Raw genomic sequence first — 22942 nt, 5'->3', positions numbered from 1 at the left:
ATGGGGGGAGGATGGGGAGGGGAACACCCATAAAGAAGGGGAGAGGGAGGGATTAGAGGGTTGTATGCCCGGAAACCGGGAAAGGGAATAACACTCGAAATGTATATAAGAAATATTCAAGTTAATAAAAGAAAAAAAGAAATGTTATTAACCATTTAATATTAGCAGATCTGACTTTGTAAAGGTGAAATTTAAAGTGAGTTTTTTGCCTTGTTGTCTACATATATGTTTACTGATTAAAAACTGTCAGCTCAGATATTGTTTTAATGATTATTTTCTCTTTTTCCTTGTCTAGGAGCTAGAACCTCTGGTTGGGGAACAGTTACTCCAGTTATGGGAGCGTCTTCCATTGGGGGAAAAAACTACATCTGATTGATATTCAGGTCATACAATATTCAGTTTGAGCACTATTCCCAGTATTTGTTATCTTTAGGATGACTTTCAGATTATTTACCTTTTTTCTTTAAACTTTTCAGAACTCCTGGCTATGGAAGAGCATTGTGCCTGTTGTAGCTACAGAATGCACTGATTTTTCTGAAAACCTTGATGAAGTGTTGTATGCCATGAGTGGATTTATAGCATAAAGTATTCCTTCAGAATCATCATCTATATGAATAGAGGAAAAGATAATTTAAATTTTTGTAGTGGTTTTTAGGAAATTATTATATAATGTTTGTTAATTATCTGTTTCAAATGAACAAAATAGCAATTTTGGTATTTGATACAACAGCACTTAATTTAATTTAATTTGAATGTAAGCATTTCTTTAAAATATTCAGTTAATGACTGTTGATGCCAAATTTTTTTCTTTTTGTTTTATCCAGATAGGGTTTCTTTCTTTGTGTAGCCTCAACTGTCTTGGAACTAGCTCTGTAAGACCAGGGTGACCTCGAACTCACAGATATCTGCCCGCTTTTGCCTCCTGACTGCTGGAATTAAAGCCTTGCACCACCACTGCCTGATATGCCAAACTCTTATTGTTGACTTTTTGGTTGTGAGCCTATCCTTTAATGGCTGAGTCATCTCTCCAGCCTTACTTTTTAATTCAGGAAAGTCATAGATATATCACTACATCTAAGAACCATTCTGGAAGATTCAGCTCTTAGGTTTTTTTCATTAAAACAAAAAAAATAAGCCAACACACTAAAAATTTAGATTATCTCTAAGTGTACATAAGGGCTATTCATTGATATTTTTAACCTGAGATACAGCAAAGAAAACAGAAGGAGTGCTATTTTCTCTGATTACAGAATGAGATAAAATCTGAAGAAAGGTAATTTCTCTCTACTTTTGATGAGATCAGTGCTTAATTTCATTCCTAATCTTGTCTCTTTTAATCTTACGTACAATATACTCATCCTTTTTTTTTTAATTCTCTGAAGCAACCTTCACATAACTATTATTACTATTATGACCTCTTTGTTTTGCTACAGAAACCCAATTTAAAATAACTAAAATTTATGGAAATTCATACAAGTTTTAAAAAATGCTCAGCAGTTATTGATAGCTTGGGTACAGTATATCTTTGAAACTAAAGCTCTCACAACCCATAATTCTTTATGTCTTTTTCCAATTATTTTTTAGTCTTTTTCTCTCACCTATTTTATGTCAATGGGGCATTTATTTTTCTAAGTCTGTGTTAACTAAGTCTCATGTCTCTTTACCATCTCAGAGTTACTTTCTTTGATTTCTTTACCACCATTGGTTACAGGTTTTGTTTTTTTGTTTTTTTTGTTTTTTTGTTTTTTTTTTTGATACTCTTTGAAGATAAAGTAGAAGTGTTTATCCTTAAACATCAGACACGTCTTTGTTACTGAATTCTAAATGGAGAGGCTTGATGGTACTTTTCATAGCATTTGAAAATAAATTTAATTTAAAGATGAAAAGAAAACAAATGTCTTGTTCAGTATTTGAGGGCAAAGATGTGAAAAATCATGGATTGGCATGAAGCCTTGAGAACTCTTCTACTTTCTCTGAGAAAATGTATTGATGCATTGCTTTAAGATACCAGCTAGAACTTTTGCCTATATTAGAAATTGTGATGTATATATGCATATATAGACATATATACATATATATATGATATGTGAATGCATATATGTACACACACACCCACTCATTCATACACTTTGAGACATATCTGTAAAGCTGAGCCAAAGTAAATTATGCTTCATTGTATGTGTATTACATTTCTTTTGAAACTTACAATTTTCCTGAAAATGTATACATTTTTTAAGGTATATATGTAGAGGTTTTCAGGATTCTAAATTTGGAAGAACTTTTAAAGAAATAAAACTTGTTTAAATGTTTCTTGTTTTGTAATATCTAACCTTGTAAATAAATGATGGGCTTGTTGGTAGAGTGGATATAATTTGAATGTAATTAAAGTACTGTCTTTTGAAGAAATGAATTTTAAGTATACTTATTAAATGAAATACTATAAAGTTATTCAGATCTTGTGTACGTACCATATCTTTTCCCCCTCCCGTGTAGCAACATTTTAATTATTTTATAATTATAGTCTTTATGGGGTTTTTTGTTTCAAACTTGCATAAGACTAAAGTGTAGCCATAACTAATAATAATTTCTGAGAAATCAATGAATTTCAGTTACCTTGAAGAATATCCACCATACATATGTCAATAACCTTCTTTCAATGGCAAAAATGTCAAGAAGTGTTTAGTATAAAACCTTTAAATACTTTAGCATAAAATTGGCTGACAATTAAATATTTGAAAGTGGAGATTTATATGCTGAACCTTTTTGTGAATATTGAAAGAGTATCTCATCTTCAAAAGCCAAACCTACCAAACATGAAATACTTGCTGTTTGTCAGTTATCACTTTCCATATCTTTGTAGAAAATAGTACCTGAGAAACCTGATATCCGTCAGTCCTTCCATTTTTGACAGAATTTTAAATGTATTATTATTAATTCATTGAAAGCAGTTTATAACCCTTAATTGATAATAAATATTTATTTTCTATATTTTATACTAGCATACTAAGATATATCAACTAGAGTTTTTGCTACTTAAGAGCTTATATGCTTGAACATAGCAATTTTGTTTTGGGTAGTATAACACAATTGAATCAATGTAGATTACATGTTGCTCTATCTTGAAACGTACACTTATACAAGCATGTCCTATTGGGAACTCACTGAATTCGCCTAGAAATTTTGATTCCATTCGTGAAAATTTTTCTATATCCCCAACAGTCCACTTATTACTATTGCGGCCTATTGGGAACTAACTGAATTCACCAAGTTACTTAGATTCGGCTGACGAAATTTTGATAAATCTTTAAAAGTACACATATTACCTGGTCCTGCTAGTGGGAACTAACTGAATTCACAAAGAAACAGTGTTTCAGGTCGTTAAAATGTTGCTGTATCTTGAATAGTACCCTTATTACATGCGAATCCTATTGGGAACCTACTGAATTCACCATGATACTTAGATTCCGTTCGTGAAAATGTTGCTATATCTTGAAAAGCACTCTCATACAAGCATGTCCCATTGGGAACTCACTGAATTCGCCAAGAAATTTTGATTCAATTCGTGAAAATTTTTCTATATCTCGAAAAGTCCACTTATTACTATCGCGGCCTATTGGGAACTAACTGAATTCACCAAGTTACTTAGATTCGGCTGACAAAATTTTGATAAATCTTTAAAAGTACACATATTACTAGAGCCTGCTAATGGGAACTACCTGAATTCACAAAGAAACAGTGTTTCAGTTCGTTAAAATGTTGCTGTATCTTGAATAGCACCCTTATTACATGCGAATCCTAATGGGAACCTACTGAATTCACCATGATACTTAGATTCCGTTCGTTAAAATGTTGCTATATATTGAAAAGCACACTCATACAAGCATGTCCCATTGGGAACTCACTGAATTCGCCTAGAAATTTTGATTCCATTCGTGAAAATTTTTCTATATCCCGAACAGTCCACTTATTACTATTGCGGCCTATTGGGAACTAACTGAATTCACCAAGTTACTTAGATTCGGCTCACGAAATTTTGATAAATCTTTAAAAGTACACATATTACTAGAGCCTGCTAATGGGAACTACCTGAATTCACAAAGAAACAGTGTTTCAGTTCGTTAAAATTTTGCTGTATCTTGAATAGTACCCTTATTACATGCGAATCCTATTGGGAACCTACTGAATTCACCATGATACTTAGATTCGGGAAAATCTTGCTATATCTTGAAAAGTACCCTTATAATAAGCGTGTCTTATTACAAAACACTTATTACAAGTACACTTATTACAAAAATGTAGTATTGAGAACTAAGAGAATCTACAGAGAAAGTGAGTTTCTGTTCATGAAAATATTGCTATATATTCACATTTATACTAATAACAATCGTGTCCAACTGAGAATGAACTGAATTTAACAAGTGAGATTCCATTCGTGAAAATTATGCTAAATCTTACAAAGTACACTTATTACAAGGGCTCCTATTGAGAAGTAACTGAATTCGCGAAGAAACTAAGATTCCACTAGTTAAAATGTTGGTCTATCTTGAAAAGTACACTTACACAAGCATGTCCTATCGGGAACTCACTGAATTCGCCTAGAAATTTTGATTCCATTCGTGAAAATTTTTCTATATCCCCAACAGTCCACTTATTACTATTGCGGCCTATTGGGAACTAACCGAATTCACCAAGTTACTTAGATTCGGCACACGAAATTTTGATAAATCTTTCAAAGTACACATATTACTAGAGCCTGCTAATGGGAACTACCTGAATTCACAAAGAAACAGTGTTTCAGTTCGTTAAAATTTTGCTGTATCTTGAATAGTACCCTTATTACATGCGAATCCTATTGGGAACCTACTGAATTCACCATGATACTTAGATTCCGTTCGTGAAAATGTTGCTATATCTTGAAAAGCACTCTCATACAAGCATGTCCCATTGGGAACTCACTGAATTCGCAAAGAAAATTTGAGATTCAAGTCGTGAAAATTTTTCTATATCCCGAACAGTCCACTTATTACTATTGCGGCCTATTGGGAACTAACTGAATTCACCAAGTTACTTAGATTCGGCTGACGAAATTTTGATAAATCTTTAAAAGTACACATATTACCAGGTCCTGCTAGTGGGAACTAACTGAATTCACAAAGAAACTGTGTTTCAGTTCGTTAAAATGTTGCTGTATCTTGAATAGTACCCTTATTACATGCGAATCCTAATGGGAACCTACTGAATTCACCATGATACTTAGATTCAGTTCGTCAAAATTTTAATATGTCTTAAATTGTACCCTCATAACAAGCGTGTCTTATTGTCAACTAACTGATTTCGGGAGATATTGAGATCCCATTAGTGAAAATGTTGCTAAATCGTGAAAAGTACACTTATTACAAGAACGTAGTAATGGGAACTAACAGAATCTGCGGAGAAACTGAGTTTCTGTTCGTGAAAATGTTGCTATATATTCAAATGTACACAAATTACAAGCGTGTCCAACTGAGAATGAACTGAATTCACAAAGTAACTGAGCATCCGTTCCTGAAAATTTTGCTAATTTTTTGCTAAATTTCCTCATCATGATAGAGATATTTAAAGAGGAACTGACTGAATCAGTTGAAGAAATACAGGAAAATACAACCCAACAAGCAAAGAAAGTTTAAATGGAATTTGGCAGATGAGTGTGTTTATATTTCATCATCATGTACATGTATAAAATTCACAAAGAATGATTTTGTTAATTTTGTAACAAACACTTTAAAACAAATTATATAGTAAAGTTTATACTACAAAAAAATTTATTTTGCAACAGAGGACTTGTATTTCAATATATTTCCAACATAATTATAAAATAATCTAATTATAAAACAGGCAACTCACATGAACATGGAGGTGAAGAAGTGTTCCAGTCATTGAACTATTTAAAGCTTATCTCAATATAAAAGCTGTGTGTGTGTGTGTGTGTGTGTGTGTGTGTGTGTGTGTGTAGAAAACTGTGCTGTACTAATTTCAATAGTGCTGTACTAATTTCAATAGGCGTATCCCAATAGACTCAGGTGTTTGAATGCTTGTCCATTAATGAATGATATTCTTAGGAGGTGTGGCCCTATTGAAGTAGGTATTGCCATGTTGGAGGAAGTGTGCCACTATGGAGATGGGCGTATATTGTCAGTGTGGCGCACAATTTTATTCTGCTGCCCGAGAATCAAGATGTAGAACTCTCAGAAGTTTCTCTAGTACCATGACTGCCTACATGGCACCATTCTTCTCAGCATAACATAATCTACTAAACCACTAAAACTTTAAGCCAGCCCAAATAAATCTGTCTATATAAGAATTTCCTTGGTTACAGTATCGTTTCACTGAAATAACTGTGATAAAAACTCTGTGATATTGGTACAGAGACAGGCATGTAAATCAGTTGAATACAATTGAAGACCTAGAAATGTACCCACATATCTCTGGTCATTCAGAGAAGTTACAGGTTACAAAACTTAGAGAGAGGCACACATGCAATCTATATGATACTCTCTCCTCTCTCTCTCTCTCTCTCTCTCTCTCTCTCTCTCTCTCTCTCTCGCACACACACACACACACACACACAAATAAAACACAACACACACATGCACACTTACAACAGTAGTCTTAAGCATATTCAAAAAATCAGGAGAGCAATGGCAATGACAATATCTTGATAAAATCCTGGAAGATTTAACTAAGAAACTGATAGATTTATGTAATAAAAGACTCAATATATCAGAGAATTTACAGACACAAAACACAAGATGATTACAAGGCCTTTCATGCCTATATTGATTTTCTGGAATAATATTGTGAAAATGGTCACCACATTAAATATAAGATAATGATTCAAAGCAAATTTCTATCAAAATTGTGTAATTATTTTCAAAAATTGAAATAAACAGTAAATTTCTTATGGAAACATAAAAATTAAAACACAGGAAAGCCAAAATAGTCCTAAAACTGTAAGAAGAGTAGACATAATACGATCCCAGATTTCAAATTATACTACAAGGTTTTGCAAAAAAAGACTTTAAATATTAATTGAATTTAAGGCCCCCATATAAGTTCACAGTCTTGGAACTGTGTTAATTTTGACAATATGGTAGAAAATACAATCTGGAATTCACAATATTTTTAACATGTAGATCTAGTCAAATTAGACAGCAGTATGAACAAAAATCAAAAATATGTACACATATCTCATCCTGAACAAAACTCACTTCCAAATGATCAAGGGTCTTAGCATGTGGCAATGAATCTAAGAGAGGATAAAAAAAGAATGTCTTTGAACATAGGCATGTAAGGAAGCATTTCCTGAACAGCAACTCGGCCCTGTACGCATGGGTAATAACAGCTGATGAATAATATCATTTTAAACTAAAATGCTTGTATGCAGCACTGGACATTATTCAAATGAATGAACAGGCAGCCTACAGAAGGAAGAAACATAGTTTCTAGTTGTATCACTGAAAGAGAGACCGTATCTAAAATATATAAAGAACTTACAAAACTAAATATCACAGAAACAAACAAACAAACAAAAATAGATGAAGCATGGGGCAAACAGAAATTAAATGAAGAGCTCTAAATAAGAAACAACAATGGGAAGAAATATGATATCTTCATCATCTTTAGCCAGCAAGTAATGCAAATTGAAATAACATTTGATTTTATCTAATCACAGTGAAAAAGGCAAGCCAAAGAATAAATGAATGAAAAACATAAGGCAAACCAAATGACAAGATAGGCAGGCACAATTGGGGAGATATTTAGGTACATTCTTACATTTTTTTTGTTTCTGTTTTTTTCCTTTAAACACTCTTTACCAGCTCTGACATGCCTCCCTAAGAGGCAGTGTGACACAATTCCTGCCCCTTCAGCATCTCTAGGTCATAGATCTCCATGAACCCCATGTATGCTAATGACTACTGTTGGCCTGAAACTAATCAACTATCTCTTATATTTAATTTTCAATCTTTCTTTCTGGGGAATATATATCCCTCAATACTCTGACCTACTCCATAATAAATGAAACATACACCTTCAAGAATAAAGAATGGAGGTGGCCATGAGGATATGGAGAAAGAAGATCGGGCCATCTGATTAGCCTCTAGAACTACGGGAAAGGATCTAGACTATAGAAGCACAAAGGCAATAAAAACCTATATGGTTATTTTTAGGAATATTACATAGCCAGACTTTTCATTGATTTTGAAATTATGGTGTGATCCATGTATCCTCTAGTCCAATGACTGCTCTATTAATTAGCAAGGGTAAACTTGGGGAAATCAAAGATATAGAATTAAAGTGGTCTCACGAAAAGATACAGAGAGGAATAGAAGAAATCTATAAAAATAAGGAAATGATAGATGGATTATCTTATAAGAAAAAGGCTTGTATATGATCTTGATTCAACCAGTATAAGAAGGAGTGTATTCTGAGCTATGGAATTGGTAAGATAGCAAACAAAGATTGGAGAATTTAAACATGATATATAAGTATATAAAAGTACTGCATTATCCTAGCCACTTGAAGGATTGGACATAATATTGCATTGAGAAACATTAGAGAAAGCTCGCTGCCTTTCTTGCATAAATTTTATAAGAAATGTTTTCACTTAATCTAACATCTTTTTTTTTTTACATGAATATAGCTGCTAAAGACTGCTGTCTGCTCTACAGGAAAGAACAAGAGCTATCTATGCCTAGCTACCGTTGAAGAACAGGCTCTGTAAACATATTAGAAAAAGTGTTTTGGCTTTGTGTTTAGTTTCTGTTTTAAAGAAAGTGGAATTAATGATCCAGGACTCATAAAATTTACATAAATTCAAGAATTTCCAAAAATATTATTAAATAATACTTGATGATATAATTTTAATAAGTAAGAGATAATGTTCATGCTTTCTACTTGACAAAAGCAAAGAATGGGAATGGAGAATGATAAAAGAATGAAAAGGGAGTAGGAAGGAAGGGGAAGAAGGAAGAATGATAACAAGCTTCTGGCAAAGAGAGAGCATGTGAACTGACAGCTTACACCTGCTGTTGACTTTGAATCATTATTAAATTAGTGCTGCTCCCATTCCCCACTTTTTCAGTACCCTCTTCATGCTGAGGATGGACCTAAGAGTCTTAAGACCACAGTATAACTTGGTTTGGTCATCCTTTGAACCTGTCCTAAGTCAGACCATTCCTGTTGATGGATGATGATATCAGCTTTCAAAGCTTTCTTGTTACATATATTGGTTAGGATGATTATATTTTATATTCCTACATCTTTTAGTATATGTCAAAATTAATAAATTGTAAATCAAATGAGATAGAATACAAGTGGCAAGTCCACTGCCAGTGAACAGGCAAGAGTGAGAGAGATCCCATACTGCTCAGTGAAGGTCAAAGCCAAATATCTCCAGTAAAAACATGTGAATTTTAAATTTGTAAAATTGTCTCAATGGTGTAGAACATAGACATGTATACTTTTAAATCCAGCACTGTAAAGACAGAGGTGCATGGACCCCTGTGAGTTCAAGTTCAGCCTGGCTTGTGGTATATCCAGATGTCATTTTTATTTATTATGTATAAGTACACTGTAGCTTTCTTCTGACAAACCAGAAGAGGACATCAAATCTCATTACAGATGGTTGTGAGTAACCATGTGGTTGCTGAGATTTGAACTCACGACCTCTAGAAGAGCAGTCAGTAGACTCTTACCCCTGAGTCATTTCAACAGCTCTCCAATAGACATTTTTAATTAAAGCATACCTTGATTTGTGCTATGTTCATTAAAAATAAACAATATACTTTGTTCTTTTGGCAGTAGCTAGTTTTTCATTTTATTAATGATAAGCTCAGTTTATTATCATTAATGTTTCAAATATGATAATCAACAAAAACATACAACAAATCACTGTCCATTAGAGGATTAATCTATAAATCTATGTACGGAAAGTACAACTGACTATAGAAATAGAGCTACAAAGACGCTAGTCAAAAGTAATATTCTAAGTGTTGGCAGGATGGCTTAGAGGGTAAAGGCAGTTTGTATCAAGCTTACAAGCGGTGTTTAATCCCCAGAACATAATGAAAGAAGAGAACTGATTCAAACTAATCATGCTCTAATCTCAATAGACATACTTTGACACATAAGCTTAACCACACACATAACCCAAAAAATGTACAGATAAATACAAAATAATAAAAATGAAGATTTATTATTATAAGATAATAGTCTTTTTTAAATTCTATCTTGAATTTTTTGAAAGGATGAGAAAAAAATTCCTAGTATAAATATAGACATTGGGATTTACATCTCATCCTTATTGTAGAACATGGGACATGCTTCTGAAAAATCATGACTAATGTGTCAGGCCAACAAATATTATTGGCGTTAGCATTACAAATGAAGGGTAAAATGCCAGATTCTGGAGAGTGACTGAGTAGTGACAATTAGGCAGAAGACACAGTTATTCTGAGTTCATAGAAAAAGAAGAAAAAAATTTGAGGAAAAGAATATGTTTAAAGGGGGAATACACACAAATCCCGCAGGGAAGAGATCTGACCACCCAGGAATGCAGACATCCTGAAACTGCAAGAAAGACTGCAACCTCTGCACACCTCTGTCCACATCCATGGTCCAAGGGGAAACTACACAGTGCTTCTGGACACAGGGATACAGGAACAGACAGCCGGTGGTACCCACAGTTCTGGTCTGTGCCCAGGACTGAATTGAAGTAGCCAAAGAGCTCCCTGCACCCAAATCCAATGGGGGAGAGAGCTACAACCTCAGAAGTGTGGATACTCCTGAGAAGTCAGATGAGACTACCCTCTGCCCTCAGTCCAGACCCAAGAGAGAATCGCATACTGACAACTGTGCCTGATGGGTGCAAGGACCTAGAAGAAATCAGGGGCAGGATGCTTTAATTCCTGACCACGCCCAGACTGGAAGACAGCCTCCAGGAGTGCTGACACACCTCAACTCAGAGCACCTGTTCTCAGGAAAGACTGAAAGAAAATAGTAAAACAGTTCTTTAGGAGTGCTGACAGAGAGGCCTACAGCAGGGTCAAGTCACTCTCAGAAACAGCAAGGCAAGCAAAGACCAGAGACAACCCAATGGCTAGAGACAACCACAGGAAACTAAGCAACAGAAACCAACATGCTTGGCATCATCAGAGCCCAGTTCTCCCACCAAAGAAAATACCAGATATCCAAGCATACCAGAAAAGCAAGATTTAGATTTAAAATCACATTTTTTGATAATGATGGAAGACTTTAAGAAAGACATAAAGAACTCCCTTAAAGAAATGCAGGAAAACACAAGTAAAGAAGTAGAAGCCCTTAGAGTGGAAACACAAAAATCCCTGAGAGAATTACAGGAAAACACAGCCAAACAGGTAAAGGAATTGAAAATGGAAATAGAAACAATAAAGAAAGGAAGCACAAAGGGAGTCAACCCTGGAGATAAAGAACCTAAGGAAGAGACAAGGATCCATAGATACAAGCATCACTAACAGAATATAAGAGACAGAAGAGAGAATCTCAGGGCAGAAGATACATAGAAAACATTGACACAACGGCCAAAGATAATGTAAAATGCAAGAAGCTCCTAGCCAAAAACATTCAGGAAATCCAGGACACAATGAGAAGATAAAACCTAAGGATAATAGATATAGAAGAAAGTGAAGACTGCCAACTTAAAGGGCCCGTAAATATTTTGAACGAAATTATAGAAGAAACCATACCTAACCTAAAGAAAGAGGTGCCCATAAACATACAAGAAGCCTACAGAACTACAAATAGATTGGACAAGAAGAGAAATTCCTCCCATCACATGATAGTTAAAACACCAAATGCACAAAACAAAGAAAGAAAATTAAAAGCAGTAAGGGAAAATGGTCAAGTGACCTATAATATCTATAAGAATTACACCAGAGTTCTCACTAGAGTCAATGAAACCCAGAAAATCCTGGACAGATATCATACACACCTAAGAGAACACAAGTGCCATGCCAAGTCAATATATCCAGCAAAACTCTCAAGAAATTTGTCATGGCTTAACAGAAACAACATGACCCATTGGATAGAAAACATTGGGTGTGTGATGCCTCGGAAAATGTTCGTCATTTTATGACTCAAGACAGACAAAATGCCATTAAACGTTGTTTTGAAGCATCAAATTATAACTGTTCAAATAAATATGCATTTGCTTTCTAAATCTACATAAAAATGGAATTTTATAAAGACAGGGAAAATAACTCAAAAGATATGTGGAAAAATGTTTAGTATAAATCAAGCCAATCCCTAGCCATTCTTCATTATTATTTAAATTGTGAGTGTTGACCTACCAAAACCAGGAAATAATACCTACCCAATCAACTCCTCTATGCATCCAGTTCAAAAATAAGTAAACTGAGGTTCATGCCAGCTACGTACATCATATCTACAGTGTTCTACCCTCATAATTATTCACTTCTCTGGTTTTGGCTTAGTCTGTTAGAATAGAGTCATGGTGTTTAGGAAATGCCCCGCTTTGTTATTAGTTTAGAAATCCACGGGTGAATTCTGTGAGTCGCTTAGCACATCCATCTCCCACGATGGAAGAGCTTTCAAACAAGCTTGTTCCCCAAAAGGCTGGAAGATGAGGGTCATAGAAAAATATCAAAGATCCGCACAAGTAAAAGGACTGTGTCCTAAGTCCCAGGAGCATGAGAGAAAGGTCAAGTTCATATGTTCAGCCATGCGTGTCTAATAGAAAGTCCTTCCATGCATTAGGGGATATCATAGAGGTGCCCTGAAATATGCCTAACAAACTTTTTATTAATTCTGTTAACATTTTATACATGTTTATTGTACATTAGGATTGCTTTCTCTCCCAACACCTCTTTTTAACTCCTTCCCATTCCTGCAAGTCTGCTTCCGTTCCTAAAAGCTCCTTTCCCAAATCCTTTAGTTGTTGTTGCTGTATTGTGACTCATTTAATTAACCAGGGATATCTGTGTAAGCACTGGGTTCAACTATCTCTTGGTGTTTAGTGGGGCAACCAGTGGGTATGCAAACCAAGAATGATCCCTCCTTCCTGAATCTATTAGTACCAAAAAGTTCAGCAACGAATTGAAAAGTTCAACAGGAAATCCTGAGTGCCTTCCTGTCTGTGCCTGACTGTTGATGGGCCATTTCGGTGTTTTTTTTAACTTTTGTCTTCTTCTCCAGATCATTGTACTTCAAATCCTGATTACCTAATGACTATCTTGTCCCCATAGTTCAACAAGGGCATCTGAATATTCTACCATGGCTGTTGCAGCTGCTACTGCCATCCAAGGCCCAAATACTGACTTTAAAACTAAAAATGGCAGCGTTGCTGGTCCCAGTACCATGCCACCACCCTCAGCTGGCTCACCCTTTGATAAAGGTCAATGTTACAATGCCTTTGACAATTTTCATATCAGTCTTTGATCCTATAACATTTCCTGAGTGGGCATAGCTTTCTCTCTAGTTTCTCTGCATACACTATGTCAATATATGCCTCAATATACCCTCCAGCCACCAACTAGGATCTATTAACTGTCAACAGCACTGACATAATTTGGAAACCTACTGTGTAGGTTTAATCCTTGCTTTCTTATTTATTAAATGTATTACTTTTGGCCACTACATCGGAATTTTCCTCACCCTATGAGAGTTACCCCAAGCACCAGAAAAGAACCACTAGGAAGTGTTTAAAACTTGTTGTTGGCCCATTGTAAAGTGTCAAGTAGTGTTAGACGTTGGTGTTTTGCTAAGATGGCAGGCATTAATTTAACAGGTGGCAAGCTCAGAATAGATTTTGCTCGTTGTGGCTTTTTATTGAATTGATGCTAAAAGATATAATTAGTGTGACAATGTCAACATTGAGGAGACCTGGTGAAAAGACTGTGAAGTGTTTATGATCTACAAGTATCTATGCATTGCTTTTCTAAGATCGAGAAGGTCAAAAGAAAATGAAATTAGGTGACCATAGGCCCATGTGCATCATCTGTGTCATAATGGAGGAATTAAGGGATCTGGAATGATATATTATATAATGGTGGCAGATATGTAAGAGGACGAGTTGCAGCACTAGACCAAACCAATCATCATGTCCACTTATAAGGGCTTAGTAGGTCACATTTGACCACTAGTTAGATTTTTGAGTTGTTGGGAGAAATTCTAATAAAAAGTCAATCCTTCCTAAGGTTACAATCCATGATGGTTATCAAAAAATATTCCTTAGCAATCTCTTCCTATTCCTTATAGTATAGACAGTATATATCAAACTGACATATTCATAGAACAAAGTCAAATGAATACATACACACACACACACACACACACACACACACACACACACACACACACACACACACCACCCTCATTAGGCTCTTTGTTTCTTGAAACATGGAATCTTCATTCATACTCTTTTATATTAATGAAAACTCTACAGAAAAGAAAACAAGGGACATAATATGGAGAGAAAAAGAAACATGTAAAAGAATTTTCTTTAATGGGCAAGATAGTAAAGTCAGATGAACTCAAATCATATTTTTTGCTACAAACCTATTTTTTATTCCCAAAGATTCTGGTTATTCTTCTCTAGTTTCCACGAGGTCCAGCAACATAGTTCAGTGGAATGTGTTGATATTCAATACAGTAAAACCTACCACTTTGAGCACTTTACTGGACAGAAAACATGGCTGGATGTGTTGGAACCTATGAAACTCAAAAAGTACATTTCTTCTTTCTTGCCCCATCCACTTTGTAAAACATAATAGCCGTCGTCTCCTGTAGTCCATGGTGCTTAGTCTATATAGTCTTATTTATTGAGGAATATATGGGCGTGTCTATTAGAATGCAATAAAAGGCATACCGTGTTACCACAGGCAGCTAAGTCTTTCTAAAAACAATTCACACCAGGAAACACTAGCTAAGATTTCAAAAGACCATTAATACAAATTGTGTTTCCTCCGGGCATGTGTCGTCTTGACGTTGCAAAGTTCATAGTTGTGAACCTTACATTTCAAATAGAAAAAAAGAAATCAATGTTTTTTAAGTAAGCTTGTATTTTGTTCTGGGCTGCATTCATAGCTATCCTGAAATAATAGTTCTCACTTGCTTTAAAAAGCTGCTTTATCATTACCTCAACTCACCTCAGTTCAGTTCTGGAAGCTTCCACTGTTATGTCCTATTAGCATGTACTTGATATATTTGCCAGTCGGTTTTGAGCTTGCTAAAAATACTTCTTGTCAGACCTTTTGGACAAGGTCTGCTTTTAGGGAAAGTGGCCTCCAACATGGAGTGGATTCCCATCTCAGTCAGCTGCCTTCCCCACTGCACCTTCTGTAAACAGTGTTACCGTGGTCATTGTGCCTTTGGAATAGATTCCTCTGAAGAAAATTGACTAAATGAAGAAAGCAGGAAAATATCTATATTCTATCCAAGTGGTAAGAAAATGTTCAGCTTGAGTTAAAATGGGAGGTAAAGGAGGAAAGAAATGAGAAGGACATTAAAGGCAAATGGCCTGGAACACCACTATGGAGACTTAAATTCAATCAAGGAGTAGGCTGGTGATCCCAGGCAACTGTGCTGTATCAGAGAAAATACCCTTTTTTATATTCATACACCAGAGATGTTGTGGGGGAGAAATGTGGTGGACCCAAGTCTCAACAACAAAGAGGACAGGAGGACTCCACTGGGCAAGACTGGTGAGGTAAGAAAGAGGGATACACATGCGGCTCTTGTGTGCACAGGCCCGCCCCGCCTCCTGAAACCGCCTTTCTTTTCAAGTAATCAAATAATCGTGAACCAGTAATGGTGGCTGCAAAACCCTTAGGCCTTAACTCAGCAGGAGGAGTGACCTCAGTAGGCGGTTCAAATCTGGAAAAAATCAAGAAAAAGAAAACCAGTTAGAATCTTGTAAAATATTGTGCTGATCTACCTGAAGCAGCGATGTCTTTTTGTGTTGAGTTTTGAAGGTTCCCCTTCCCTTCTCCCTCTCTACCCCACTCCCACACACGGAAGGTTTCCCAGGGCCTTACCCCTGTTTGCATTAAAACTCGGTGCCAATTAGCTAAGAGCTAAGATGAGAAAGATAACCTGTTCTGTGGACAGCCTCCTCCGCACTAGACCTGACTAATCCTATCACCCCTTGTAGAGACTCCCGGCAGAGTTGTGCAATATAGAGTAACTCCCTCTGAGAGAAGATATCTGTTTTGTTAATTACACAACCCCTGCTCACCATTTTCCATTTTTGCTTGCTAAGCCACAACAGACGTTGTTTTAAAGACAGATCCAAGATGGCATCATTCTGCATTACAGTATATCATGATTCTAATTCCACTGAAGTGCTTGCGATGATTTTTGACCTGTGCTGTTTCTTGTTCTCTCCTGTATCCTGAGGTTTTTGTTTGTTTTGCTTTTTTCTTTTTTTTCTTTTTGGTTTGTTGTTTTGTTGTTAGTTATTGTTGTTTGTTAGGGCAAAGGGGATGGTTCTTAAGATGAGGAACATCCGTGGTTTTCCCTCACTGAAGATATTTTTCAATGTGCTAGATTCTAGGGTTTGCAAGCAAGAGGGTTTCTACTATCCATACTCTAGGTACAGAACTGTAACATAACCAAAACTCTAGTCTAGAACTGGGAGGTCCTGTAAGCTTCTCTAAAGCAGATCTAAGTTTAGGGGGTAATAGCTGTGTTATCTCTTAAAACACTCTGTCTGAGGTCATAAGGATAATAAATGCTATTGCCAATGGAGAGGAAGTTTCTTATTGTTGTTGCTTTTTGGTTTTGGGTTTGCTTTTTTTTTTTGTACAAACCAGAAATGCATATTTTGATGAGTGGTTAAAGCATTTAGATAGAAAATATTTATTTATTTTATTTTATTTACTTATTTGCTTTGCTTACATTCTTTGCCCTGTATATGGTGACATAGATCTAAAATCCCAGCATTGAGAAGTTAAGGCAGGAAGATCTAGAAGACATTCATGTCCAGTTTGGCCTATGAAACTAATACACAAGAAAAACATAGCAGGTAGAAATGTGAGTTTCTACAAAGTTATCCAACCTATAAGTTACACAGATTAATGTTTATTGCATTTATACATGGATGCTTCCCATGGTCTCCCATTTATCCCTCTTCATTGTTCTCTTTGCCCAACCCTCTCCTCTCCCCACATGATCCATTCTCCTCCTAGCTAGACAAATGTAACAACACTAGACCTTGAGTCTACTTACCACTGAACTCAAGTTAGTAGGCATTTGTTAGAAAATCTGAAAAAGAAACAGGAAAACTTTCTGAATGAACTCAGGGACTAGTTCTATAAACACAATTGCAGGGGGAAAATCTGCGACATCATAAAATAATTACTCATATTTTCTAAGCCTCTTCCAGAAATTTCACTCACAAGTGTTTGTCCAAGATAATGAGAGCAGGCACTGTAATTTTCATCCCTCTTTGACAGTTGCTGAAATCAAGGTACAGAGTGGTTAAGAAAATTTGCAAAGGTCAGACGGCTAGTAAATGGAGAAGGTCAGATGCAAAGAGATAATATTCTGTCTGTCTGTCCAGGAAGCAGCAATAAGAAGCTAGAATCTGAGGTTAGAGGTTATAAGATATTGATCCCTAAGACATCCAGTTATCAAATTATTTTAACATGGCTGCCTCACTTAGGAAAGTGTGAATGGATATCCTGTCTGCAGTACAGAGGTGGATCAGACACCCAGTCGTTCTCTTCCTCAAGAATGTATTGTGTCTCACTCACCAGGCTACCTCCCTAAAGTGTCTCATAAAACTGCCTTCTCCTGTGCATAGGCAGGGCTGAGTCTGCTTTGTGTATCACAGCCACGACTCAGGAGTCTGCCTCTAGTAATCCACTCTAACTAGTCTCCATAGTGCTTTCCACAGCAAATCTTTAAGAGATCTATATGATCAGACAGGGTCACAACATTCATTATCTTCTCTGGCACAAATGTTCTACCACCACGGTGTCCTGCCTCACCTTCCATTTCCCTTTTAGACACTTTCAGATCCATGCCACCATCTTCAATACTCTAAAGGCTCCTTATTTTATTTTTCCCTCTATGGTGGCTTGCTCTGCTTAGAAAGTTTATCTCACTTTAGTCTCTAGAAAATACTTCATCATCATCATCATCATCATCATCATCATCATCAAACCTCAGAACAGTATCACCAACTCTTCTAGAACACTATTTGTGATTCTTACCCATAAGCTAGGCTTCATGAATATATTTCTTTGGAGGTAGAGACAGTGTGTAGTATTCTAAAGTTTAAAAAAATTCTAAAGGGTATCTGGGTTGCTGGTTTTGCCTTCTGACAGAAGCAAGTTAATTGACTCTTCTCTGCCTTATTCCTACATGTGTAAAGGAATATGTATTTGTTGCTTGCGGGACTGTAGCAAGATACCTCAAACTAGTTTGCTTTTAAAAAGCAGAAAAACGTATGCTGTCACACTTCTAGAAACCAGACTCTTATATTGAGACAATAGGAGGACCATCGTCCCCTCTAAACCCTGGAGCAGGCCCCTGTGTTCCTCATTGCCTCCAGCTTCAGTGGCTTTGGGCATTCTGGTTTTGTGGCTGCACCACTCCAATTTCTGTTGTGACCATGGTGCACCCTCCCTCACTCTGTCTTTTAGAAGGTTGGTTTTTCATTGGCTATTGCTGGCCACTTCAGTAATTCAGGATAACGGTTTATCTCAAGATCTTTTAAATTTAACCATACTTTCTAAGACTCTTTATCTAAGTAAATATGCATCCCATGTTCTCATGATTTAGGAATCAACATCCATTCTGAGAGTTAGCAAAGACATTATAGGTAGTTTATATCCTCGCTTAGCTTTTATGGTATTTGGCTCAATCTTAAGAAGAATGATATATGTAAAAATTTTTGGGAAAGTATCAATAAATCAATAAAATAAAAAGTGACAGTTGTTATTAGCATCATATGTCAATGATAAATATCACAGAGGTTTATACACATATGGCACTTTTAGATCTTATTTTCCTAATTTAGGAATTAGATTTCTACATTTAAAAAAATGTTCTACATACCTGACATGTATTTGCTAACAGCAAGGGTTTAAATAGGTCATATGCTAATTAATCTTCATCTCTAACAAGAAAATTCAATTAACCAGAATTCCCATCCCTTCTAGCACATGACTCTAAGCCCTGCTTCCAGAGGGGCTTCCTCAGAAGGGGAAGATTATCCACACCAACAGCATAAAGTGCCTTTCTCTTTTGCCAGTACTCAAATAATGAATGATTTCATCAGAAATGAAGCTGAAGAGGTCAAGTGTGTGATTATAGACTCGGAAAAGCTGGGAAATCAGCCATCAAATAACTATCTACCCCACAAGATTACAGACATGAGGTTGGCCCAAGAGTGACAAAGAAAATGACTTCCCCAAGTCATTCCTTAAGGAAATTGGAATCCATCCAGAGTCTTTTCCAGTTTTTATTCTTAGCAATGATCTGTTTCATTGTGGGGCAGTACTCAATGTAAAAACAAACAAAAGAATCAATACTACTAGTGTCATGGTCTGTTTGCAAGAAAGGACAAAGTCAAGAACCCGTTTCACTGATTCAGCAAAATCTCATTCCAGTGAGTGTGTAATATTCTATTCCAACAGATCCATGTAACGATATAGATCAAGCCTTATAATTTCTATTTCACTTATATTTTCAGCATGGTATGCCTGTCTTATTTGATGTATTAGTTCCTTTGGTCACTCTTCATCTGTGTTCACGTCCTTTTGCTCTAATAAAATGAAGAAGTCACTAATTCTGTTGTATTCCTGAATTCTTCCACACTTATGTTCTTTGCTTCTTGGACACCTTCCTTTATTTCTACATCTCCAAATCTGGTCTTCCTTGTAGACTTAATTCAATTCATGTTATTTATGCCATAAATCCCTATTGGCTCCCTACTGACTTGACATTTCCTGTCTCTGAAATCCAATTTCACATTTCCTACACCTCCCTTATTGTATCAACCATTTCCTAGATTGTATTTATTTATGCTTCAACTTAATTCACACCCTTCCCACTGCCAGTTTATTAGAATGCCAAAAACATTCATAAGATGAGTTAAAGCAAAACATATTTGGTAGAAGGTTTGTTACAAGCTGTAGACTTCGACATCTCCACAGAAATTTCTGAGGAAGTTAAACATTACACATTGTCATCCCACCACCACCAATCTACATTTGTAATTCTGAGAGATGGAGCCTGCAAAGGAAGTCAGTAAGAATAAAGCCAAAGCTCAGATAGGAGATCCAAGGCGTATGAGGTAGCGATAGTAAAAAGTGGAGTTGGGATAGTAACACGAGTGAGTAACAGCAGCTTCAGAATAAGCAGAGACAGTGGTAGAGCTGTGAAGATGATGTCAAGGGTGAGTCACCAAAGGCCCACCCTCCCCAATCCTCCCTCAAATGTTCTTGGGGCTTTGTTGCTCCAGATGATCATTTTAGCTATTGTTTACCTGAGACTGACTCCCCAGTGATTCTTGTTTTATTTACTTTCCTGAAAAGGAAATAGTGACCAAGAGGACCCGAGCCCAGAGAATACAGCACATGTCCTAGCAAACTGCTTGTACCCTGCTTCCTCACTTAATCCCCACAGCCAAGTAGTTGCTTCCTTGTACAATTTTCAGGGGCTCCCTCCTTAAACCTCTTTTTAGAATCAATCCCGGCCGAAAGGGAGGAAACTGAGACTCAGAGAAGCTGGAGACTTCCTGCCTAAGTGGAAAGCTGCCCAGTAAAGGGAGCAAGATACCCATATCATTCATACCAGGATCTGTGCTCATATTAATGCCACACAGACACACACGCACATGGCCACACACACACACATGCACACACACACACACAGAGAGAGAGAGAGAGAGAGAGAGAGAGAGAGAGAGAGAGAGAGAGAGAGAGAGAGGCCAGTGATGTCTTGTAGCTAGGAAGTTTACATAAAAAACAGCTTGCTCCCGATGTATGAAGGGTTTATGCTTAGCATATTAATTGCATCCTAAGTTCAAAATGCAATCAAAAATTTATTTTAGGCCTAGAGATACAGATAGTAAGGAGCAATTGCCTGACATACCACACATAAAAATACATTAAATACCCTTAATCTTCCCAACATTAGAGGTAATGTTAGACTCCTTTAATCACAATTAGAACTCTTAGAACAATCTTCAAAAATATCACCTAACACAAAGCCTATCTTTTAAATAAAAAAGCATTGTGACTATCGCATGCAAATTGCTGAATCTCAGGCAGAAAGTAGAGAATAGTTATTCCATAGTGAAACAACTGAAGCCTGGGAGTAATCAAAATGGGTGGCTCACCATACTGGATGTGTACCAGGCTCTATCATAACATGAAGGCCATCTGTGTATGTATAATACTGAGAGTAGGCAATTAGGCCCTAGTTAGTCCACCACTTAATCTTCATTTTAACAAGAAAATTCAATGATCAGAATTTCCTTCCTCAATGACACAACCTGACCTCATTTTGATGAACAGCAGTCAAAACATCAAAACGTTAGGGAGCACCTAGACTTGTAAAATACTGCATGTGGCATTCAGTCTATATTATGAGGAGTCAAACATACCTGGTTAAAATTTGAGCTTCTAAATTCGTTGGTCATAACCCTTTGGACAGGTCGCTTACTGAGTGAGTCCCCTCTCTGAGACTCTATCTAGAAAGAGATATTAGGTTCCCATGTCTACTTCAAAAGAATTTAGTAAAAGTCAGTGATAAAATATATATAAACCATGTAATGAAAGCTTGCTACAAAATGATAATTTGCTATATATTGTAGTTGCTATTATTTTTCAATAGAAAGTATTATAACAATTACGATCATTTTAATGTATCAAATACTGTCAAAAGCAAGATGGAAAGTTAAAAACCAAATTAATGAAGGACCACTTGTATAAATGGAGGATACTTTATATATGTAGAGCTTTGCTCTAAGAGGGGAGAAAATCACTGGAAACATAAGACACTCAAAATTAAATGTTTTTTAAATAAAACATAAAAGCAAAAACCAGCTGCCGCTGGAACTTCGGTCCGGGGCATATTTGATTTTGAAAATGACAAAGAGGCAAATTGTCCTTCAATTCCCAGGCTGCATAAGAGCGTGGAACATGATTGCTTCACTAACGCCCACTTGAAGGATGGATGATGCTTAGAAACAAAAGATATTGTATGCTGGACACACAGCTTTGGAACCCTCAGACAACAGGGAATTCTGCAGCCACATCACAAACAATATTGCTGAATGTTCTTTCCTTTTCCAAATTAAAAAAAACAAACAAACAAATAAAAAAACCAAATTATTTAGCTGATATAACACTCTAGCCAAAGGCAGAAAAAATCACCTAGTGCATGAGACCTCAGTATATTGCATTACCACGCCTATTATAGCCTCTATAATGCATCATAAAAACTAATTTCCTTGTAGAGGAATGTCTCATGGGGGATATCTAGAAATCAAGCCCAGGATCTCTTGTCTACAGGACATTTTAAAACATGAGTCAAATATAATCTTTTAAAGGGTAATTTAAAATTAGTAAAATAAAATAAAAGTAGACACAGGAAACAGGTCAGAAGAGAATCAAATCAACTACCATGAAGCACACTACCTGTCATTGGTCATTTGTTCCTCACATATATGTGTTTGCAGAGAGGAAGTATGACAATCGGTTGGATTTTGCAATGCAAATTTCCAGGAGCTAGCTTATAATTTGAGGCCAGTCAAAAGAGGAAGTAGTTTGGAGCTTTTCCAGCATATATGACCCAGCTGCCTGGGAACCTAGATGCTTCAACCAGAAAGGAAGTCTGTTGTTTGAGGAAGTGGTGGTGTTCTAAACCTACTTGTGGTACTGGAAATACTAGG

At 36.3% G+C, this 22942-nt stretch overlaps 1 protein-coding gene across 1 annotated transcript in view; it reads left to right on the top strand.

The window, feature by feature from the left end:
* Positions 1–2452, top strand: part of Ythdc2 (YTH domain containing 2) — a 66231-nt gene extending 63779 nt beyond the window's left edge. Inside the window, exons 29-30 of the mRNA XM_032895013.1 lie at positions 296–383; positions 477–2452. Of these exons, the coding sequence (XP_032750904.1) occupies positions 296–376 (81 nt within the window). The 3' untranslated portion in view covers positions 377–383; positions 477–2452. The remainder of the gene's footprint in view (positions 1–295; positions 384–476) is intronic.
* Positions 2453–22942: the final 20490 nt, after the last annotated feature.

This window comes from Rattus rattus, chromosome 2 (assembly GCF_011064425.1).
Source record: "Rattus rattus isolate New Zealand chromosome 2, Rrattus_CSIRO_v1, whole genome shotgun sequence".
Classification (NCBI taxonomy): Eukaryota; Metazoa; Chordata; class Mammalia; order Rodentia; family Muridae; genus Rattus; species Rattus rattus.
This window is presented reverse-complemented; position numbering and strand designations above follow the sequence as displayed.